This window comes from Epinephelus moara, chromosome 11 (assembly GCF_006386435.1).
Source record: "Epinephelus moara isolate mb chromosome 11, YSFRI_EMoa_1.0, whole genome shotgun sequence".
Classification (NCBI taxonomy): domain Eukaryota; kingdom Metazoa; phylum Chordata; class Actinopteri; order Perciformes; family Serranidae; genus Epinephelus; species Epinephelus moara.
In genome coordinates this window covers 27233976-27253896 of record NC_065516.1, presented here as the reverse complement: position 1 = coordinate 27253896, position 19921 = coordinate 27233976, and the positions used below count along the sequence as shown (strand labels likewise).

The 19921-nt window shown below is 41.7% G+C and overlaps 1 protein-coding gene across 1 annotated transcript in view; it reads right to left on the bottom strand.

Annotated features, from left to right (window-relative positions):
• Positions 1 to 427: 427 nt before the first annotated feature.
• LOC126397905 (receptor activity-modifying protein 3-like) overlaps positions 428 to 19921 on the bottom strand; it is a 44600-nt gene continuing 25106 nt past the window's right edge. The window contains exons 2-4 of the mRNA XM_050056978.1: positions 15712 to 15741; positions 15116 to 15275; positions 428 to 2243 (exon numbers count right to left, since the gene is read on the bottom strand). Coding sequence (XP_049912935.1) covers positions 1988 to 2243; positions 15116 to 15275; positions 15712 to 15741 — 446 coding nt within the window. The 3' untranslated portion in view covers positions 428 to 1987. The remainder of the gene's footprint in view (positions 2244 to 15115; positions 15276 to 15711; positions 15742 to 19921) is intronic.

The window sequence follows — 19921 nt, the reverse complement described above, 5'->3', positions numbered from 1 at the left end:
AGAGAGAAGCTCATATTCACAAATATTGATTGAACTTTCCAAGGCCGTTGAAAACAAACATATTGGAACGTTTAATTTAGGTGGTGTTCCCATTTAATTCTTCAGCACTGTGTAATTTTAAAATGATACAGAGAACACCTGAATAAATAATTTCAAGAGGTTTCAAGCTCTCTGACATACTGTCTGTTTTTCACTGGCATCTGAGGGAATAAGTGTTAGGCAAGGCTTTTTTTTCAGTCTAAGAAATACACTTTTTTAGCTGGATCATAAAAATAACGGAGAAGATGCCTCTGGCTATGCAGAAACACTCATAAACATCAATTCACAGATGTAAGCTCCGACGCATTGCGTCACAATAACTGAGTTAGAAAATGTTTGTTTTCTTTGTACTTGCTTTGTTCATCTAAAGAAGGAGGCCACCCAGGTACTTTGAAGAGAGATTTAATCAGTTTCCATAGACAAAAGTGTGCAGGTGAGGGCTGACAAACAGAGATCGATGCCTTATGCTTTGGAAGAAAATTAAAAAAGCAGTGCTTGGTTTAGTTTGCCTCGTAGCTGTTGAGGACTGTGGTTCAAAGAACCAATGAAGTGCGTACGTTAAATCAAGCCTTTCCCCAGAGGAGTTCACTTCAAAGCATCAGTGTGTGTTTCTCACTGGTCTGAGTAAGACTTGAGGGGCAATGCGGATACAGTAGACAGCACGGACACAGAGCATAACTATACAGTACGAGGTCTCAATGTCAGTTCATAGTTCTTTGTCTCCATTGAGGACCTCTCTTTGTGAGTATTAACAGTATTTCATTCAACAGTATTTGATAAGTTACACTGCTATTAAACAGTCCTTTGATGCTCAGGTAGTCACACAAGAAATTTAAGTCCCAAAATATATGAATCATAGTGTTGCCTCATCTTTGGGTAGCGTGCCAGTGTATCCTTTCCAGTGGTGACAGTCCATTCAGTAACTCAACAGTAAGATAAAAACAATTGAGTCAATTGAATCAGTATTGGGTCCAGATTTGGCTTCTTTTTCATCCAAGCCATCATACAGTATCATGTTAAAATATTTAACAAATGGTGTCCTCTGGGAGTCTCATTTCCCACCGATTTAGACTTCTGTTACTGCCTCTGATGCTTGGTGGATACTTTGGCCTTCAGCAACGGTTCAGTGCTCTGACAAGAATCTCCGACGTCAAAGGTCCGGTTCCATGAGCTTTAAAGAATGCGCCAAGATTTGGTCGATTGTCCCACTGGTCAGTTTACCCAACAAGCGATGTCGACGCCAAATGACTAAACTCCTCTGTGTGTTGAAGGAATAGTTTCACATTTAAGGAAATATGCTTATTTGCTCTCTTGTCAACAGTTAAATGAGAAGATTGAAACCACTCTGGTGGTAAACATGATGCTACATTCAGGTGCTGGTTAGCTTAGCTTAAGGCTGGAAACAAGGGGAAAGTGCTCACAAGGCTTCATCCAATGTAACAAAAATCTGAAGCTCACTAATAAACACTTTTTATCTTTGTATTACCCGTAAAATAAAAAAATAATAAATGTAAGAGCAAGTCATGATTTTACAGAGGGATTATGTTCACCATGTTTCTAGTCTTTATGCTAAGCTAAGCTAACAAGCAACTGGCTGCAGCTACTAATTTACAGTGCAAGAAAGCCAATAAGCGTACTTCCCAAAAATTCTAAATTCTGTTCCGCATTAAGACATCTGTTGAGCAATGTCAGAACTGTGAAAAATCACAAATAATGTATCAAACTATTAAAGAAAATACTACTTCATATTACCAGGTGCTTTCTCCCTCATTTCCACAGGAAGTTCAGGTGGTTTGCAGCACCACTTATGGGGTAAATTGACCAACTGAGACAATTTCCCAAAACCTCTGTGCACTCCCTTGTACAGTATTGTTCTAGTGAAGAGGTGGGGACCTTGAACTCCGTCCTTCTCCCGGTTTTCTCCATCCTCTTCCATCCTCCTCTCCTCCTAAGCCAGGATATCACTCCTCTTGCTGCACCAGACCACCAGCGCGATCATGGCCAGCGTGAGGAAAACAGGGATGAGGATGAGGATGGTTAGCGTGTCGTCCGGCGGGTCCACCCATACCACCTGCTCCATGGTGCAGTTGGAGAAAAATAGCTTGTGTATGCGGATGATGTAGCCCTCCACCAGCGGATTGGGCCAGTAGCAGTTGACCATGTGGGACTTTGTCTCCGTGCAGAGGGTGAAGAGGTGGTACTCACTGTGGAGAAAAATGGATGGAAGAGAGGGGAAGGATTAGAAGATAATCACTACTAGCTTCTGGTTTAGCAGAGGTATTCCTGAAGGTCACATGTGTGAATTTATGACTTTACATCTTCTTAGCTTTTTACTTTTAGAATACTTAACACAAATAGGCACAGTTCAAGAGATGAAATTACATGTATATCATATTGGAGGTGGTCAGTTACCCATCTATTAGGCCTTGAAATGATCTCCCTTATTATTTTATTAGTTCTCTGAAGGGCACACAATCATTTAAAACCCTACTGTGGTTTAGCTAGTTTTAATCTAAGCATTGGAAGTTCAGTCAGTAATCCATCATTGTCACTGGGGGGGTATAGGCTACTGCCTTTCACTGTTTTGGTCCACGACTCTCCTCTATTTCAACAGACGTTCAGGGCCATTCAGAGCCTTCACGGAGCTTTCCAGGCTTAGAGCTCTGCTTTGATGAATCCATTCAGCCAGCCCTAATCCCTCTTTCTCCATTCTGATTTCTCAATCCTCCAGGTCCAGATTTGTTTCCCATGACATCCAGGAGCCATTGGTATTCTCGCCAGCAGAACAGTGAATTGAGCAACAGTGATATTGTCTCCATGTACGCCCACACCGGCTCATACACTGGAGATGAAACGTCTTTACATTATTTGGACTCAAAGCTTTAGACTGTGATATTCTGTAAAGGCACAGCTGGTAAAATTATACCACTGCTCTGCTCTACAAAGCTGGGTTAGGACCAGAATCTGACTTTCTGACATGTTTCACCGTATAAGAATTATTCTAGGAAGGAACTGTACTTTATTTATCAGTTTAGGGGGGTTGCTGAGGGGGGTAACTTTTTATCTTGACTCTCCCCGGAGCTACAAATATTTTTCCCTGAGCCTCCCTGAATGCCTGGGGAAAAATGCATGATCCTCCCTCCTACATAAATAACATATTTTTGTATATTCACACCAAATACAGATATCGGAGCAAATGTTAGGAGCAAACAGCACTGAGGGAGGTATTATCAAAACAACTCATTTCTGAAGCAAAATGCAAATCCTCCTGAAAAATTGCATCATCGCACAAACTGTGTGGACTTCATACACCAGGGACGATGAGACAACAAGGGAGGCTGAACTTCCCCTAAAATTTCATAGAAGAAATGGTCAAATATGCACTTTTGAATCTACATTAAAATAAGTCATACATGTCATACATTCTCGTGTCAGCACTGTGGATGTGGAGCCTCCAAGCATTTTTATGAGACAGCGCTGAGCAGGTTTTTTTCATGCAGCAAAGCGAGACGGTCATTGGATAAATGTGACAAAATCGTCACTTCCAGGGAGGCTCAGCTTCCCTGGGACCTAATGGAGCGGTAGGAGGGAGAGGACGCTTGGTGTATGCATGCTGATTGGAGGAATTGTCTAAAAGGCGGAATCCCTTTGTGATTGACAGCGCTTTGGAAATTGAAATTGGCATCGTCACATTTGGAGCTCAGTTTGCGAGTTGAGTATTCTGACAGAGTGCCGTCCGGAGTTCCTTATTTCCATAAGCGATATAGCTCATTTTCATAGTTTGTACAGTACAGTTCAGGTGTTTAAACCCATCTGAAAATCTTTGAGGTTTGTTTTACTGTGGTTCTATGGCATGAGTGTGGTTGAAAAACAGCTTCAATTAAATGTTCCCTTTATAAGACACTGCCTCGCTACGAGCTTCCCCTGTTTGAAAGACCCACAGCCACCACTGTCATACACACATCACAGCATGCACACAGATGGCATTAGCAACATGTGCACATAATGACCGTTTTGCTAAATTAACCATAACATAAACAACAGTGGCAGCAGCGGCCTGAATGCCAATAACTTGGCACGGCAGCCATGATTAGATATTAAAAAAAATACCATTTCATGATTTAAAGTCAAAGGTCAAAATTAAATTCTGAAGGTGCATCACTATTGTATGGATGCAGAAGCGCAGAAGTCAATGTTTTTACAGGATGGGATTAGTGCATAGGTTTACTTTTGGTGACATTTTAAATAAGGCATAGTATAAAGTGATTCTGATGAAATATCACTATTTTGTTGATGGAAGCGTTCGTCACACATGATGTGTCCAAGGACCGTCAGAACTTTTAAATATCCGATCTGTTTTCACAGTTTCTGACTATGATAAAATGTATTATTTGTTGCTGAAGGACTGCACTTGTATACCGCCTTTCTAGTCTTCCGACCACTACATCACATTCACCCATTCACACACATTCACACACTGGTGGCCGAAGCTACCATACAAGGTGCCACCTGCTACACAGTAACTTTTCACATGCTCTCACACACCGATGGAACAGCCATCGGGAGCAATTTGTGGTTCAGTATCTTGTGCAAGGATACTTCGACATGCAGACTGGGGGAGCCACGAATCAAACCACCGATTAGTGGATGACCCGCCCCCAAGTGTATCATTTTGGCAATTTCTGGGGGTATTTCAAATAAATACAAAATACGACCAGTTAAGGTTGAATGTCCCTGCCGTAAGCCAAATCAAAAAACGGGGGGACTTTACAAGACCAGTAAAACAAAGGTAAAAACCAAACTGCAGTGCCAGGCTTTGCACAGCCCCAATAAGCTCCACCATTCAGATGGTTAGGGAAGCCTGCATTTAGTCTGTGAGGCAAAACAAAGGGCAAATAGCACACAAATCACTGTCTGGGGTTAATGCTAAAAAAAAATGCACAGACATAAACATCACTGTTGTAAATCAGTCTCTGACCCGGACAACACAGCATCTAGGACATGATATAAAATGCTACATTTATTCACCACTCGACTAATAGCTGTTATGACATCTAATATATTGCATATATTGACTGTTTCAGGCCGCCGACCTCTTTACAGCACATATAAGTCAGGCGCTGACGTCAAGCTGTAGCCATTGTTTTGGAAGACCTTTGCTCAAGTGCTGCAAATCAAATAAGGCCTGCTGTATGTAGGGGATATACATATTGCGTGTATACTGTGTATAGATATATAGTGCGATGCATACAGGGCAAAGAGGCCCCACATGCACAGTGATAAGAAAAGTGTTTTGCTGAGAAAAGCTTCCTGTCAAATCTGAAAACAGCAACAGTATATTATTGAACCAGCGGGAGCTCATATGTTCATGTGGAAACAGAAAAAAAGGTTTGGTGCTATCTAGATTAATGTTGCAAGACGCAGGGGAAATGTCTTATGGCTGGAAGTTAATGGTGTGTTCTATCACACTAATCGTAAGTTGAATAAAGATTTTTCAGTGTACATGAATGGATTAACTCTTTTCTAAAAGTGTGATTTATGAAACTGCCGAAGACGTGATAAAGTGGCAGCTGAGGGAATGTTTGTGGGCTGAAGAAAATAAAAGGACAGAGAGAGATAAAGCGTGTATATACCAGAGCTTTCAGGGAGAAGACATCAAAATGCAGCATGCAGGACTGTAGGGAATAACAGACTTTCGTACATATTTCCCAGATGTAACACACAGCAGTGTGTCATCCACGCACACAATAAAGATGGTAAAAAAATAGCCTGCCAAAGTTCACTGTTTAGTTACAGACGGTACTACATTAACTGTGAACATGGCCACCAACACATTTTTACAGCAAATGCAGTGGATATTTTAGCAAAGATATAGTATATTCGAGCATAGTGCGCATACACAAACATCAAGGCCTCTGCACTAAAGCTACTGAGAGCTTATTTTTTGTGCCAATGTTTAGTATCTCATTTGAGCATTTTAATGCCAAAAAGTCATGTTTCCCTCGAAATGTCATTCCATAACTCTCCTATGAGACATTAACACTCCCAGTGAAACCCGCACTAATAAACTACTCAGAGGTTTGCAGCTCTGGAAGGCAAGATAACCCACCACATCTGTTTGATGGCAATAAACTCTGCACATCCATAGTTCTTAAAGAAGTGTTTCACAGCTGGGAAGATGGTCTTTTCATTGAAATGGGCTGCCTAAGCAGTAAAGAGATGCACATGCTTTGGAAATTGATGCTACACAACCAAAGAGAACAGAGAAAGAGGGCTGCGGTATTCACTTTTGTTCATAAGGCTGTAACTACCAATGGGTTAGAATGCACTTCACCAGGCAGAATAACACTCCTGCAGGTTTTTGACATGATACGAATTTGCTCAATTTTTTACAGGAAACAATAAGGCAACCGGCTGGTAACAAACGATCTTCTAAAATTTGTTTCTGGAAACATTTTAGGCGATAAATAGGAAATGCAATTACCGAATTTTGGTTAATGTTTAATCAGCACTGTTGTTTGATCTCAGTTTTTTCAGCCTCCATTTTAACAATACAGGAAATACATTCTCTTATTGCAGAGAAGCACTAAAATATGTTTCTGAAGACTTTTTAAAGAGGCAACACAGTAACAGAATCTTGGTTTACATTTGATCAACACTGTCCATGCGTACTTTCATATGCACGAGCATACGAAAATGTGGAAGTACAATCTGTAGTTAAAGCAACAGCCACAGAGCCAGCAAAAACCCGTCATCAAAAAACTCGACCCTCCATTTCTGTGAAGGTTGCCCAGTAGTGCACTACAGACTTGTGGCAACCAAGCACAGCCGAGCAACTAACTTCCAGTTTATCCATCATCCATTTTCATCTGCTTATCCAAAGCTGGGTCATGGGGGCAGCAGGCCGAGCAAAGTATTCCAGACGTCCCTCTCCCCAGCGACGCTTTCCAGCTCCTCCTGAGGGACCCCGAGGCGTTCCCAGACCAAATGAGATATGTAATCCCTCCAGTGTGTTCTGGGTCTGTCCCGGGGCCTCCTACCAGTGGGACGTGCCTCTAAACGGAGGCGCCCAGGAGGCATCCTGATCAAATGCCCGAACCACCTCAACTGACCCCTCTTGACACAAAGGAGCAGTGGCTCTACTCCGAGCTCCCTCCCGCCCAGCCACCCTTCTGAGGAAACTCATTCCGGCCGCTTGTATCCATGGTTTAGCCCAGTTTAGCCCTCTGCTAACTTGAATGGGGATTCAGTGATTTAAAGGAGCAGCTTTTCTAGACTCTCTAAATGTTATCGAACTGAAAGGATCAAATCCTGATCATTTCACAGAGTTTGTAACACTCACAAAAATGTATCCACTGATTTACAGATGTCTCTTTCACAATGTAAGGCTATGGGGAAAAGTCTTTTTGGGCCCCATGGCATCATGTGATGGACCCATATCATAATTCCCCATTAGACCACTCTGTAAAATTGGCTTCAAAGCCTGGCACTGTTCCTGAGGGCTTGTGAGAGATGAGGGAGATCTGAGCACTGAGGGAAGTTTCCCACAGATTATTTACACATACTGCCCACATTGATATGACACAAAGCTTGATGAGAACTGGTACAAGTATTCCTTTAATACTGTTATAAACTGTTTGCCTGTCGATGCGTTCATACACACAAACAGACACACAGTAGTTAATAGATGCAACGCTGTTTCTGTTGATTCACTGTGGTGTTTTTCAGTAGTTTGTTTGTCCTCTGAGACTGATTGCTAATCAGATTGAAACAGAAACCGTCCGGTTGTTAAATTTGTGTGAAAGAGAAACAAGTATTATGTTTATTACTTCTATCTCTGCACAAAGCAGTCCATCATTTTGTGATGGATTCAATCATTGACTGTCCTCTTCCTCCATTGCCGGTTGGCTAATGCTGGTAACAGTCTCCTGCCAGTCGTGAGGGCCACATAACCCACTTATAATGAGGCTTACTCATCTAAATGGTCAATTAGTTGTCATTAGAGGCAGCAGGAAAAAAGCTCTCATGACTTTAGAGCAGCATCTATCAAGAGGTCCAGATAGATGGACATGACTGATGCACTGTTCCTGTGTGACCGACATTAAGGCTGCAAACTGCTCTGGGCAGAAAATCAATATGTTATTAAAGGTAAATGATTGAAGTACATAAATGCATGTACAGACACACACACAGCCTCTTAGCAGTCCGTTTATGCCCTTTATTGTGTGGTCCGACAAGCTCCTATCGACTCATTTCAAACAATAACAGTCATGTTGGCTAAGTGTTTGGCTAGCGGCTATGACTGCTGAGAGGCACCGCTCATTTGTCAAAGAGAGGAAGCTTTGCAGGGGTCGCTGCTTGTTTAAACACGAGGGCCCCTCGCTCTTGCAAGCCCGATCCTCCTCACCACTCTCTGGTTCCTTTTACGCTTTTGCTCTTTCCCTCTTTCTCTCCATTTCCCTGTTGCCTTCTTATCACCTTCTTCCAGGCTGGAAAGAAAACTACTGCTGAGAAAGTCACTGTATCCTCCAGTCATGTAAATGAGGTATCGTACACTAACACACCCCAGTGAATCATTCCTGTCATACAAACGTGGACTCGTGCAGGCAGATTTCCTGGAAAGGCAGCTGTGTTTCCCGTTACATTATGGCTTTGAAACAGCCTTTGTTTATATGTTCTTTTATCTGTCAATCACATTTGATTAGTCAGACATCTCTAACGGATCAGATTTTGATTAAAGGTGGGTCTGCCTCTTTGAAATCAGTCTCCATATCCTTCAGTTTGGAGTGGGTAAGCATTAACACTACAGCAGAGAATGCAGAAAATGTGAAGAACAGAGCCCGGACATTACACCACCCATCCTGCACTTCAGGTAGACCAAAACAGCACTTTAAAAGGATCCAAAAAACACTTAACTTGTTCATAGGTGTGATGGACACTTCTGTGTTAAGGGGTTTATTTTGAAACCAGCAGGGAGGAGAGAAAGACGACCACCTATATTTTTCAAAGTAAAGTCAGACAGTACTGAGCAGCAATAGTACCCCTGTTCAAAAACACAGAAGCAAAATGTCTTTAACTGTCTGAAGCTGTTTCACTCATCTTCAATGTATCTGTCCTTAAAGAGTCACTCCAGGTCATCGTCAACTTGAACCTTATTTTGGCAAGTCTCAATGACTCTTCCTTCATGAATTTTCATTGGGAAATTTAACAGGTCCCATGAGGATATGTCGCGAATTCTGTCATGAATTTAATGACTTCAGACCAGACGTGCTTGTACATGGACTCCATGAGACACCATGTGGAGTTGAGCTCTATTACGTCAAATACTTGATGCTCCTCTATGAGCCCACAGTGGAAAAATCCCAGTTGGACCCGCTCCATATTCTGACCAGAAATTCAGGCCAGTTAAGATGTTACCAGTAGCTCTTGTTTTGTAGTACTTTTAAATGATTTATGGTGTATGTTAGCTGCCTCTACAGTGTAAGAGAGAAGAGAGAGTTGAGATTAAAAGAGAGGAATTTCTTTGTAAACTTGCATTAAACTGATTTTTTGGCCTCTTGGGGTGTGTGGAAACAAGCTTTGAACACAACACTGACAACTCTTACTTTTTAAGCTAACACAGTTTCCTATTTACACATGTAGCAGATAAGGAGAAACAGAAACGTTCATTTAGAGTAGCATCTGTGTCTACCTGACAAATGTAAAATTAATATTCACTCTTTTTTAAGCTTTGTTTTTGGTCTCCGCCAACTCCTGGTGGAAATAGCTGGCTCTTTAGTTGCAGAATGTTCCACAATGGGTGCCATGCAGCCCATATTCCAAAGCCCCATTTGTCTGAAAATGTCCCATTGCTCCAAAGCCCCATTCCTCTGAAAATACAAGTCCCGTGCAGGTAGTGTCAGTTTTCCAGTGTCGATTGAGCCACTAACCCTGGTTGTTTTTTACAGACCTGTCCTTTTTTTTTTTTTTTTTACCAAATTTGGATGTTTTAAGCCAAAACATGATCTTTCCCTAACCACAATCAAGTGTTTTGTGTGCCTAAACCTAACCACACATTCACCAAAGTGTTGTTGACAAATATAACAAAGCCGTGGTTTACAGAGTAGTACAATGCAAACATTTTTTTCTAGCGATTGGGTTTTCTACCTGCTGAGTGTGTATTTTTGGAGAAACAGGACTTCGGAGAAATGGGGATTTTGTCGTTGGGATAATGGGCTGTTAGAGAAATGGACTTTCCGTCTTATGGGCCATTTTTCGGACTAACAGAGCTGTGGAATTTTGGATATTCGGCACAAAGGGCAGTACCCCAAATATGTTCACCACTTAGCTGCTAAATTTGTCTGCTGTTTGGAGCTGGGAGGTTTCATGTACTGTGGAATTTAGAGCTTTTTTGCAGATGCCTGCTGCATCTGGAAATGATGCTCTGAGATCAGTGAGGGTGAACCAAAACAGTAAATGTGCAGGCAAGACAGCCAAAACAATGAGCTGAAGGACACTAAAACGCACCATGAAGCAAAGGGAAACTGCAAAGTTGTATGTTTGTCACTATGAGCGACCCCTTTTACATACAAGTAGGCCTGTGATCCATTGCTAATTTAGGAATATTGACTAGAGCAGCTTTAACTTTGGTAACTTTGGATTGCTTTGACAACTGCTTACATCTAATTTCTCCTACCACTGCACTACAGTTCTGTTATTTGCTATTCAATCTTCTTAAGTACATAAAAGTGCAAATTAAAATAACACAACCCAAGCTTCCAAAGTATTCATGACATACACTGAATTGCTGTTACACTTTGTGTTTACGTGTTCAGTTTCAAGACTTGAACTGTGGTTTGCCAAAACAAAGACTTGGTCCCACTGCTTACAGCCAGACCAGTAAATGGTGGTCAATCATTGTCTAAATGCCAGTGGGTGCGGTTACATGATGGCTTCTCATTCAGAATGAAATAAATCTGAATAAAATCATTCGGAATTAAAGTCTTTCCAGGTAGTTTACATGAGAAATATTCATTCCGAATGAGGGTTTACACGGGAGATCAGTTTAATCACCTTTTAGTCGCCTTTATTTGGGTCTGCGCAAGGTTTGGGGCAGGGAAGGTTTCTGATTGGATAGGGGGCAGGTCGGATGTTATATGTTACGTTTTCCAGAAGAAAACACTGTAGTCCTCACTCCGGATAACAAGATGCTTGACGCCGCCGTTCTTAGTGCCTTTTTCGGGCTTGTTTTGCTTATATTCTTGAAGCAGCAGTACAACAACAACCTTGTTCTGCTAATGCTTCGTCTGATGAGGAGGAGAAGAGAGGTAGAAGGTCGAAGAAGGGAGATAGAAGACCGTGCTTTGGTGAATGGAAACCGGAGAGTGCAACGAATCCGACTGCTCTATCTCAGCCTGTTGCTATGCGCGCTATATATATATGTCATCACGCCAGAAGGGCAAGGAAACGAGCATGCACAGAAAGACCGGAATTAACTTAAAGAGGAATGAGTGTATACAAGTGTGAGAAAATCTTTCATTCAGAATTAGAAACGGAATATTCCAGCCCCTTACATCGGATTGAATTTTCAATCGCATTGGCCATTTTCATTCCGAATTAGGTGTTTACAAGATCACTTTAAATAGGAATGAACACAGTTACTCTTGATGTGGTTGATTTGTTCTCAGAGCTCAACTTCATCCCACATTTCGCTTTTCCTTTAATTCATAATCACTGAAATAAATTTTTGTTTGAGTGTGTGAAGCTGTATTCATATAAAAAAAACAACTGTGTTGCTGGAAAGAGTGTGAAGCTCTGGAGGATTTTCCTGGAAAGAAATGATGGTTAAAAATAAAAACAGAGAGAGTGCATGACTGATGGACAATACTGACAGTTCTTCCCAGAATCTTTTAAATTTTTCCAGCAAATCTGTGACTGATTATTGACGATTATTTTGATGTCGATTTTAAGCTCCCATGTGTATGTAATTGCGCAAGAAACCTCGAGTCTCATGGCGCCATCCCTCCCCTTCTGGCCCTGCAGTTACAGGGAAAAAGTTGAATGTGAGAGGTCAAAGGTGAGTGGAAGGAATGAGGTGAATGGCTGGATAAAGATAGATACAGATGGGTGGTCAGGGCTCAGATGCTTCTTAAAAAACAGCGCTGGTTTTGGGAAGCAAGCCTCCAGCTGTTCTCCCACCCACGGACATCCAACCAGCTGCATGAGGATGAGATTTCAGTCTTTCTTCCAATACAAGTGTTTTTTTGGAAGTGCCACCATGTGGGACTGACGACCCCTTATCTTGAAGTACAAATATAGATCACTCGAGACAGGAAGACAACACTACTTGAGAGAAGAGGAGTGAGAAGATATGAGTTTAGACATATGGGTAACTTTTCAGTGTCCAAATGTCTTTTATCTTTCCAGACTTTCTACTCGTTGCCATACAAAATGACCAATTAGTTCTGTAGTAGCTCGTAAAAAGCCAGGAGACAGTTTAATTTTACTCAGCACTTTGTCACATCCTGCGTGTAGAGGAGATTCTCAACATCAGCTCTTCATGTTTGGCCAAGAGGGGAAATTAATGGGCTCTCTCTTCAGAGGAAAGAATGCCTTTTCTGTTGCAGGCCAGTTTTGGAGTCTAATTAATTAGGAAACCATTTAAATTCAAAGAACTCTGGCACATTTTTTAAGAACAAGCAAACAGGTACAGTTATTTCTACGCCGTTGGGCTGAAATCTCCTTGAGAACATAAAGCAGGAAAAGGAGTGGATGTTGCTGCTGATAATCCATTTTGGGAATATAACAAAATCAGGCAGTGAGAAATACCTCAGAATACAGTTATCACTGAGCTGATTCTGTCTGTGTAGGTGTGTCTAAACCAATTCCTCTGCTACATGCAATGCAGACAAATGTATTGGTACACAAGACAAATATGAAAACATTATTCAGATAAAAACACCCACCATCACCTGCATCCTGCTGATTTGTAATCAAATGACACAAGCATCACCACATCCTCTTAAAGTCATAAGACACAGGCATCATACACACACTGCTAACTCAGCCTTTACAGTGGAGGTTGGTTCTCTGAGGATAAATGTCAGTACATCTTCTTAGAAGTCAGGAAGACGGCAAACTTCAGAGCTTGCCTTATCATCAGATCATGGATGGAATACTGAACGGGCCGACCAGACGCAGGCTGTCAGGGGCCCTCTGGCCTTCACCTGCAAAATGTCACTCACATTAACACGTACGGACCAGGAGGTAGGGCTGCCCCCTAATAGTCAACAGAACGTTAGTCAACCAGAAAAGTCATTAGTGAAACTCTCTTAGGAGCTGTGCCTTGTCAAAAAAATTTAATCCTAAATGATTGGACCATGTGGGAATTTAATTAGAAGGGACAGACCCAGGAAGTGTCCACGCTCAGCAGTCAGATAGGAGTCAGGTTACAAACCAATCGCAGCTGACAGATATCTTTCCTTCTTCTGTAAATATTCAGTCTGATAAATACGGAAAAGTTGATCATGTTAGTGCAAGGCTACAGACGTCCGACCCTCGTGTTTTCCAGGTGGTTAAAGTGATGGTAACGTTTTAGAGTCCTCACAAGACTTGCGGAGATCCGAGGGGGGAGTGGGTAGCAGCACAACTGCACACCTAATGGCTGAAGGCGCCCCAGATTAAAACGTTCAAGAACACATAATTGAAACCACAAGATATCTCCATACTGCTCCTCCGTAGTGATCCAAGTGTCCTGAAGCCCCGACATATAAAGTTGTTTGTAAAAACAAGGGTGAGTAGATTATGGCTGAATTTTCATTTTTGGGTGCACTATCCCTTTAAAGATGTGGCATGTGTATGGCCTCTACTTTCCAGGGCTGGTACCTGCGGTTATTCCACAGGCTAGTTAATAACATGTCGGGCAGGAAATCCAAAGTGTGGGATCATTTTGAGAAGGTGAAGGACGAACCCAAGGTGATATGTAAACTCATCTTCATTGGTCGACTACAAACATGACGTATCATCTGAAACATGGAAGTAGCTACATGCCCATTAGCCCACAGCGTCATTAACAGGCGGCTCGCTCAGTGTGTGACGTGCACTTGTAGATAAAATATAGGCCTATATTAATGAAGGTTCATTAGTACGGTTTTGTATTTCTCTGTAATGTAGCACAGTGTTAACAATGTTACTGATACTATTCTTTCTCACACCTTCAACTCAAACCACCAAAATATATCATTTAATAATTAAATTAATATTGTAAACAAGTGGGCAACTAGTCGACTAATGGCCCTAAATGACGACTCTGGGTGGCCAAGGAAAATTATTAGTCGGAGGCAGCCCTCAGGCTTTACAGTGGAGGTTGGCTCTCTGAGGATAAATGTCCACACATCTTCTTAGAAATCAAAAGGAAGGCAAACTTCAGAGCTTAATCATCAGATCATGGATGGAATACTGAACGGGCTGACCAATCACAGGCTGTCATAAAGTCCATAAAGTCTGTGTGTCTTACTCCTATGCAGGAGAGGTGGTGGGGCTCTTTGCATATCTGTGTCCAGGGGCCCATTGTCTCAAAATTCCCCCATGCATCAAATTCATACTTTTTCTTATCAGTACCTACTGTACACCATGTGGTTGCTATCTACACAGGAAGTGCTCACAGCCAGAGCAGCATGATTTTCCATGATGCAACAGCTCTGAAATGTAAACAAAAACACTGAACTGTTAATAGTTTTAACATCAGTACTCAGAAGGGTTAGCTGCACAACTTTTCACCAGATTTCTTGTGCAGTGCACTATAAAGCTTGACAGGTTGCACAAGGTGCAAGGTGTAAGATTCACCTCATGATATAATAGTGAAGCCTGCAATTTACACAGCTCTACAGAAGACGAGAAGTAAGGGAGCATCTAAACAGTGCCATGAGAGCCTTTCCAATTTGTGCCAACCACTTCCATTTATGTTAATGATGATCCACTTCCTGGATCATTACCATTTACACAGCTCTTCAGTTTGCAGCTTGGGTTGACAGAGAAATCATGCTTCATTATTTAATTACTTAGGTAAGACTGCATCTACGCATACATATGGCCGTACCTGATGAAGTGTGTGAGGTTACACCAGTACTGTTGATCTATGTGACCCATGTCCCGCTTGAAGTCCTCTCCACAGACCTCTACCTCCCAGTGCAGACGAGACTCATTGCAGGCTTTCTTCGGCTGGGGGGGAGTGGGCTCTATGTCGAAACTGTCGGTGGCTGACGGGACAGAAAAAAGAAGAGTGTTTATAGGTCACATACCCCGCTCCATGTGTTACCTCTGATAAATAGTCACGACGACAAGACAAAGATCGATGTTTGTGGTTGTTTGACTTGTATTCTTGTATTATGTATGAGCTGTACACTGCATTTATTTATTTTTTTGACATTTTTCTTTTTCTCATTATGTTCTGTCATAAAGCTGAAACTTTTTCATTCTGTTCATCATGAATTTAATTTTCACCCAATACGCTCCTGGAACAGTGGAAATGTCAGTTTCAGTATTTCTCACTCTCACAGTCTTATTTTTCTTGCTCTATTCTTTTTTCCTGCAGCAATGAGTCAGTTGTCCTCAGAGAATTATGGATGGATGGATGGATGGATGGATGGATGGATGGATGGATGGATGGATGGATGGATGGATGGACATGCTTACCTGATAATCCTTTCATCATCCAGGCATTGACTGCAATGAAACAAAATAAGAAGTCATTTAAAGTGAACTTGTGGCTAGACGACATCTATATGTTAAATAAATCCAATTAGAAAACAATTTTTTCTTATTTTACATTTTCGGACACATAAATGACATTTCTGCTTTTCTCTGCTTTGGTCCTCTCAGTTTACCATTCGCTAAGATGATCGACTGATATCGATCAACTTTCTACAACATTTGTAGGGTTCAAAGAGTCTAAATCTGTTGTCTTAAGTTACTGCTAACTCAAACTTCCCATTGCTCTTGTTTCACATTTTATTGTGAAACAGCAGCAGCTATCACGTTGTGGTAAAAGGTAAAGGTAGTACCAACTGCTATTGTTCGTTATTATGTCATGTAACCAACAAGCCCTTTTTTGCACTTAATTCCCAGTGGATTTTAAACTTAAATAGTGTGCTCAGCAGAGTGCAGGTCTCTGCCTGAGCTGATCATACAGCTCCAGACCAGTGGCTCCCAACTGGTGGGTTGTGGTCCAAAAGAAGGGTTGTGGTACATGATACTCGCAAATGTTTCAAGTTTGTATTTTACAGTACTGTGTGTTTTATTTTGAAATGTGGTTTCCTGCTGCAGAGTGAGTGACTAACGGACAGCTACTTGACAGATGGTGCTTCTCAAAGTTGAGGAAGGATCTTTAATTGTGTTACCCTTCAAAAAAGTTACATCCATGACCCTTCAAGTGGACAAAAATGTCCATTTTCTAGAAACTTTTGTTGGGGAGGGGGGGGGGGTATTTTGGGTTAAATTTGAAAATCCCAACTTTCAGCATGAAAATCCATTATTTGAACCTGTAATGCATTTTTATCCTATCCATGACCCTTCAAGTGAACAAAAATGTTCACCTGTCATTTAGCCATTTGTTATTGTTGCTATACCATCCATTTATCATGGATGGGATAAAATGCATTAATTAATTAATAATGGATTTTCATGCTGAAAGTTGGGATTTTCAAATTTAACCCAAAATTAACGCAAGTATGATGCTGTATGAGCTGATGACTACAGAGAAATCTGGACCTGGAAAATATCCATATGGTGTAATTATGTGGATGAATGTATTTTTAATAACTAAAACATAATTTAATCTATGATACCCTACTTACTCAGAATAGAAGCACAAATATCAAGGAAAGATGAGCTAATCAAGAAGAAGACGAAGTTTGCAAGTCTATTAAAAAAAAAAAAAAAAAAAGGTCACAGCCATAGCAACTGGAATGCGGCACAGCTGCACTGGGTGGAATTGTCCCTCCTGGCTCTCTTGCAGTCAAGATGTCAGCAAAGATAATAAGAACAGTTGAGCTATACATTTCGTATCGTGCCTGACTTCAGTGGATCAGAACATATTGGGTATGGAATTAATCTGCAGATGCTTCAGTTCAAAATGAGACCAAACTTCTCTATGGCTGTCATGACTTGTGGCCCCAACAGGCTGATTAGGAGGAGCGAGGAATCATCAGGCAGTAAGGGTGTAAACATTAAAAAGGTGGTACTGATTGGTCCAGTACTACTGTATGTGAGATTAGCTGCGGACAGACAGATACCCACACACACGCACACACACAACCAAAGGCATCATCCCCTCCAGGCTTATACCTAGCTGAGATAACAATGCAGAGTAATTACACATGAGATAACAGCGACAGTGAGCTGTTAGCTGAGTAGCAGGGTAACAAGGTAACCAATGGCAAGACCAATTAGCATGGCATGCAGCTGGAAAACACACATGGCTTGGAAACGAGCAGGTTTCTCGACCCTGTTATTGATTTGTTGGATTTTCAGCCATGCTCGCAGTAAAACTAATCCGATCGGCCTCAGCTGTACGAGCATAGCTGTAGACTCTTAGTCTTAACGTCTTAACATTTGAAGGTGCATCCTCGGCTGATTCTGGGAGGAGATAAGGGGATTTCACTTTATGCTGTGCTTTAACTGTGCCTCAGTTTCTCACATGTTCATAGTGAAATGTACTGCAGTACATCTTTTGGGTAGAGCTTGTACTTGCACATGAAAGGTGATGATATATTTGGACTACAGGCAGTCAGCAACCAAGAAGAGCATGTTCACACACTACTGTCTGTTGTTGTCATTGTTTGGAGCAGACAGATCACAACTATGATAATCTAAATCATTTGTATATGATTCATTTGTGTGCACGTTGTTGTGAGTGAATGAAACTTAACAAAAATCCATTATGAGTAATATGCACTGGGTTTTCAGTTTCTCGTTTTCTTGCCTTATTTTCAGCCTTTCAGTGAACGCAGCAGAGGTAAAGGCAGGAAAGAGAAACAGACAGAGAGCTTAAGTAAAATAATTACATCTAACGAGAGATATCCCAATCATACTCCTCCATACAAAAGTGCATCCATCGTACAAATTTTATTTCCCCCTTTTCTCCCCTCTCTGTTGTCGTAACCAAACTCTTACTCACAGCAGCTCATTTCTACCGCAGCAGTGTTACGGATGACCAAAGCTAAAAGTGCTGCTGCACAGGAAGATGTATCTCCCTTTGAAGTGCCACACTTACAAAGCAGAGAATCTGTTTGAAAGACGCCCAGCAGGATAAAGACCAAGTTAGCATTCTAAATATAGAGGCCTCCCTGTTTGAGCATGTGAGGATGTTTTGAGGTGGTGTTTGTGATGGGATGAGATTATTTCACCTAGTGTGTTTGTCTCATATATTATAGAAAGAACGAGTATTTGAGACAATTCGGGCCTGGTTTTGTTTTGTCTGTACTTTGATTTGGTTTTTACGTTGTTTCACCCTGACAAGACTGAAAAATGTTAGATTTGCAGATCCTTTGTTTTGTGAAATACACGGCCCATTTGCCAGAAAACATATTTTCCTAACCAAGTGGTTTTTGTGTCTAAACCTAATCACACATTAACCCTTAAAAAACACCTGCTGTTGTTGCTACAAACACAGCTGTACATGTCCCAAACTCTCGTCACAAAGCATCCACTTTTGTTGGTCTTGAACAGTGGTCTGCTGCTTGGCAGTCATCTCGCCTAAGTGTCACACCGTCTACCATCTTCTCATCCTCCTGATGAGGAGCTCAGCTCATATACATGTAATCTGAACTATGTCATATATCCATCTATCCATTTCATCCACTGGGACATCTGGGGCTGGGTCGCGGGGGCAGCAGGCCAAGCAAAGCACCCCAGACGTCCCTCTCTCCAGTGATGCTTTCCAGCTCCTCCTGGGGGATCCTGAGGTGTTCCCAGGCCAGACAAGATATGTAATCCCTTCAGCATGTTCTGGGTCTGCCCCAGGGCCTCCTACCAGTGGGATGTGCCTGGAACACCTCTAACAGGAGGCCCCCAGGAGGCATCCTGATCAGATCCCCGAACCACCTCAAATGACTCCTTTCGACATGATGTCTGAGCTCCTCACCCTATCTCTAAGGCTGAGCCCAGACACCCCACGGAGGAAACTCATTTCGGCTGCTTGTATCCAAGATCTTATTTTGGTCACTACCCAGAGCTCATGACCATAGGTGACAGCTGGGACACAGATACACTAATAAATCGAAAAGATTTGCCTTCTGGCTCAGCTCTCTCGTCACCATAACGGTCCAGCATTAACCAGCTGCGAGTTGTTACTTCGAAATTATTGTACAGACCTGAGAGTGATGTCATCACACACATTTCACAAAACATCAAACTGTTCTGCTTCAAAATTAGCAAACAATATTGGCTAATGTTTTTCCACTTCAATGGTAGGCTACTTATATCGGCATTGAAAACCCCACATCAATGAGATCTTGTACAAATGTGTGGTGCTGGTGGTACAACTGTATCCATTCTTTCATTGTTTTTTTCTTAAGACATTTTCAGAGTGCGGCGCAAATGTGTTGTTTCATGGCAAAGCCCAACCTCTCAGGTTGAAGATGAGCTGCACTGTGATGACCTGAATAAGAAATATTTTGTCTTCCTTTTGGGAACAATTACGCACCCTGCTGTTTAAAATTCAGGTCAAAAGAGATTCAAAGAAGGCAAGAAAAATCATTCTAATTGGGGAAAAAAACTCCAAAAGAATCATTTTACTTTTCAATTATCCAGAGTCTGCAGTATGCCAGAGGCCTAGAATAATGGCCTGAAAAAAATCTGGGTTGTCTTAATACTTTGATGGGAAAATCTTTTGTTAAATATTGTC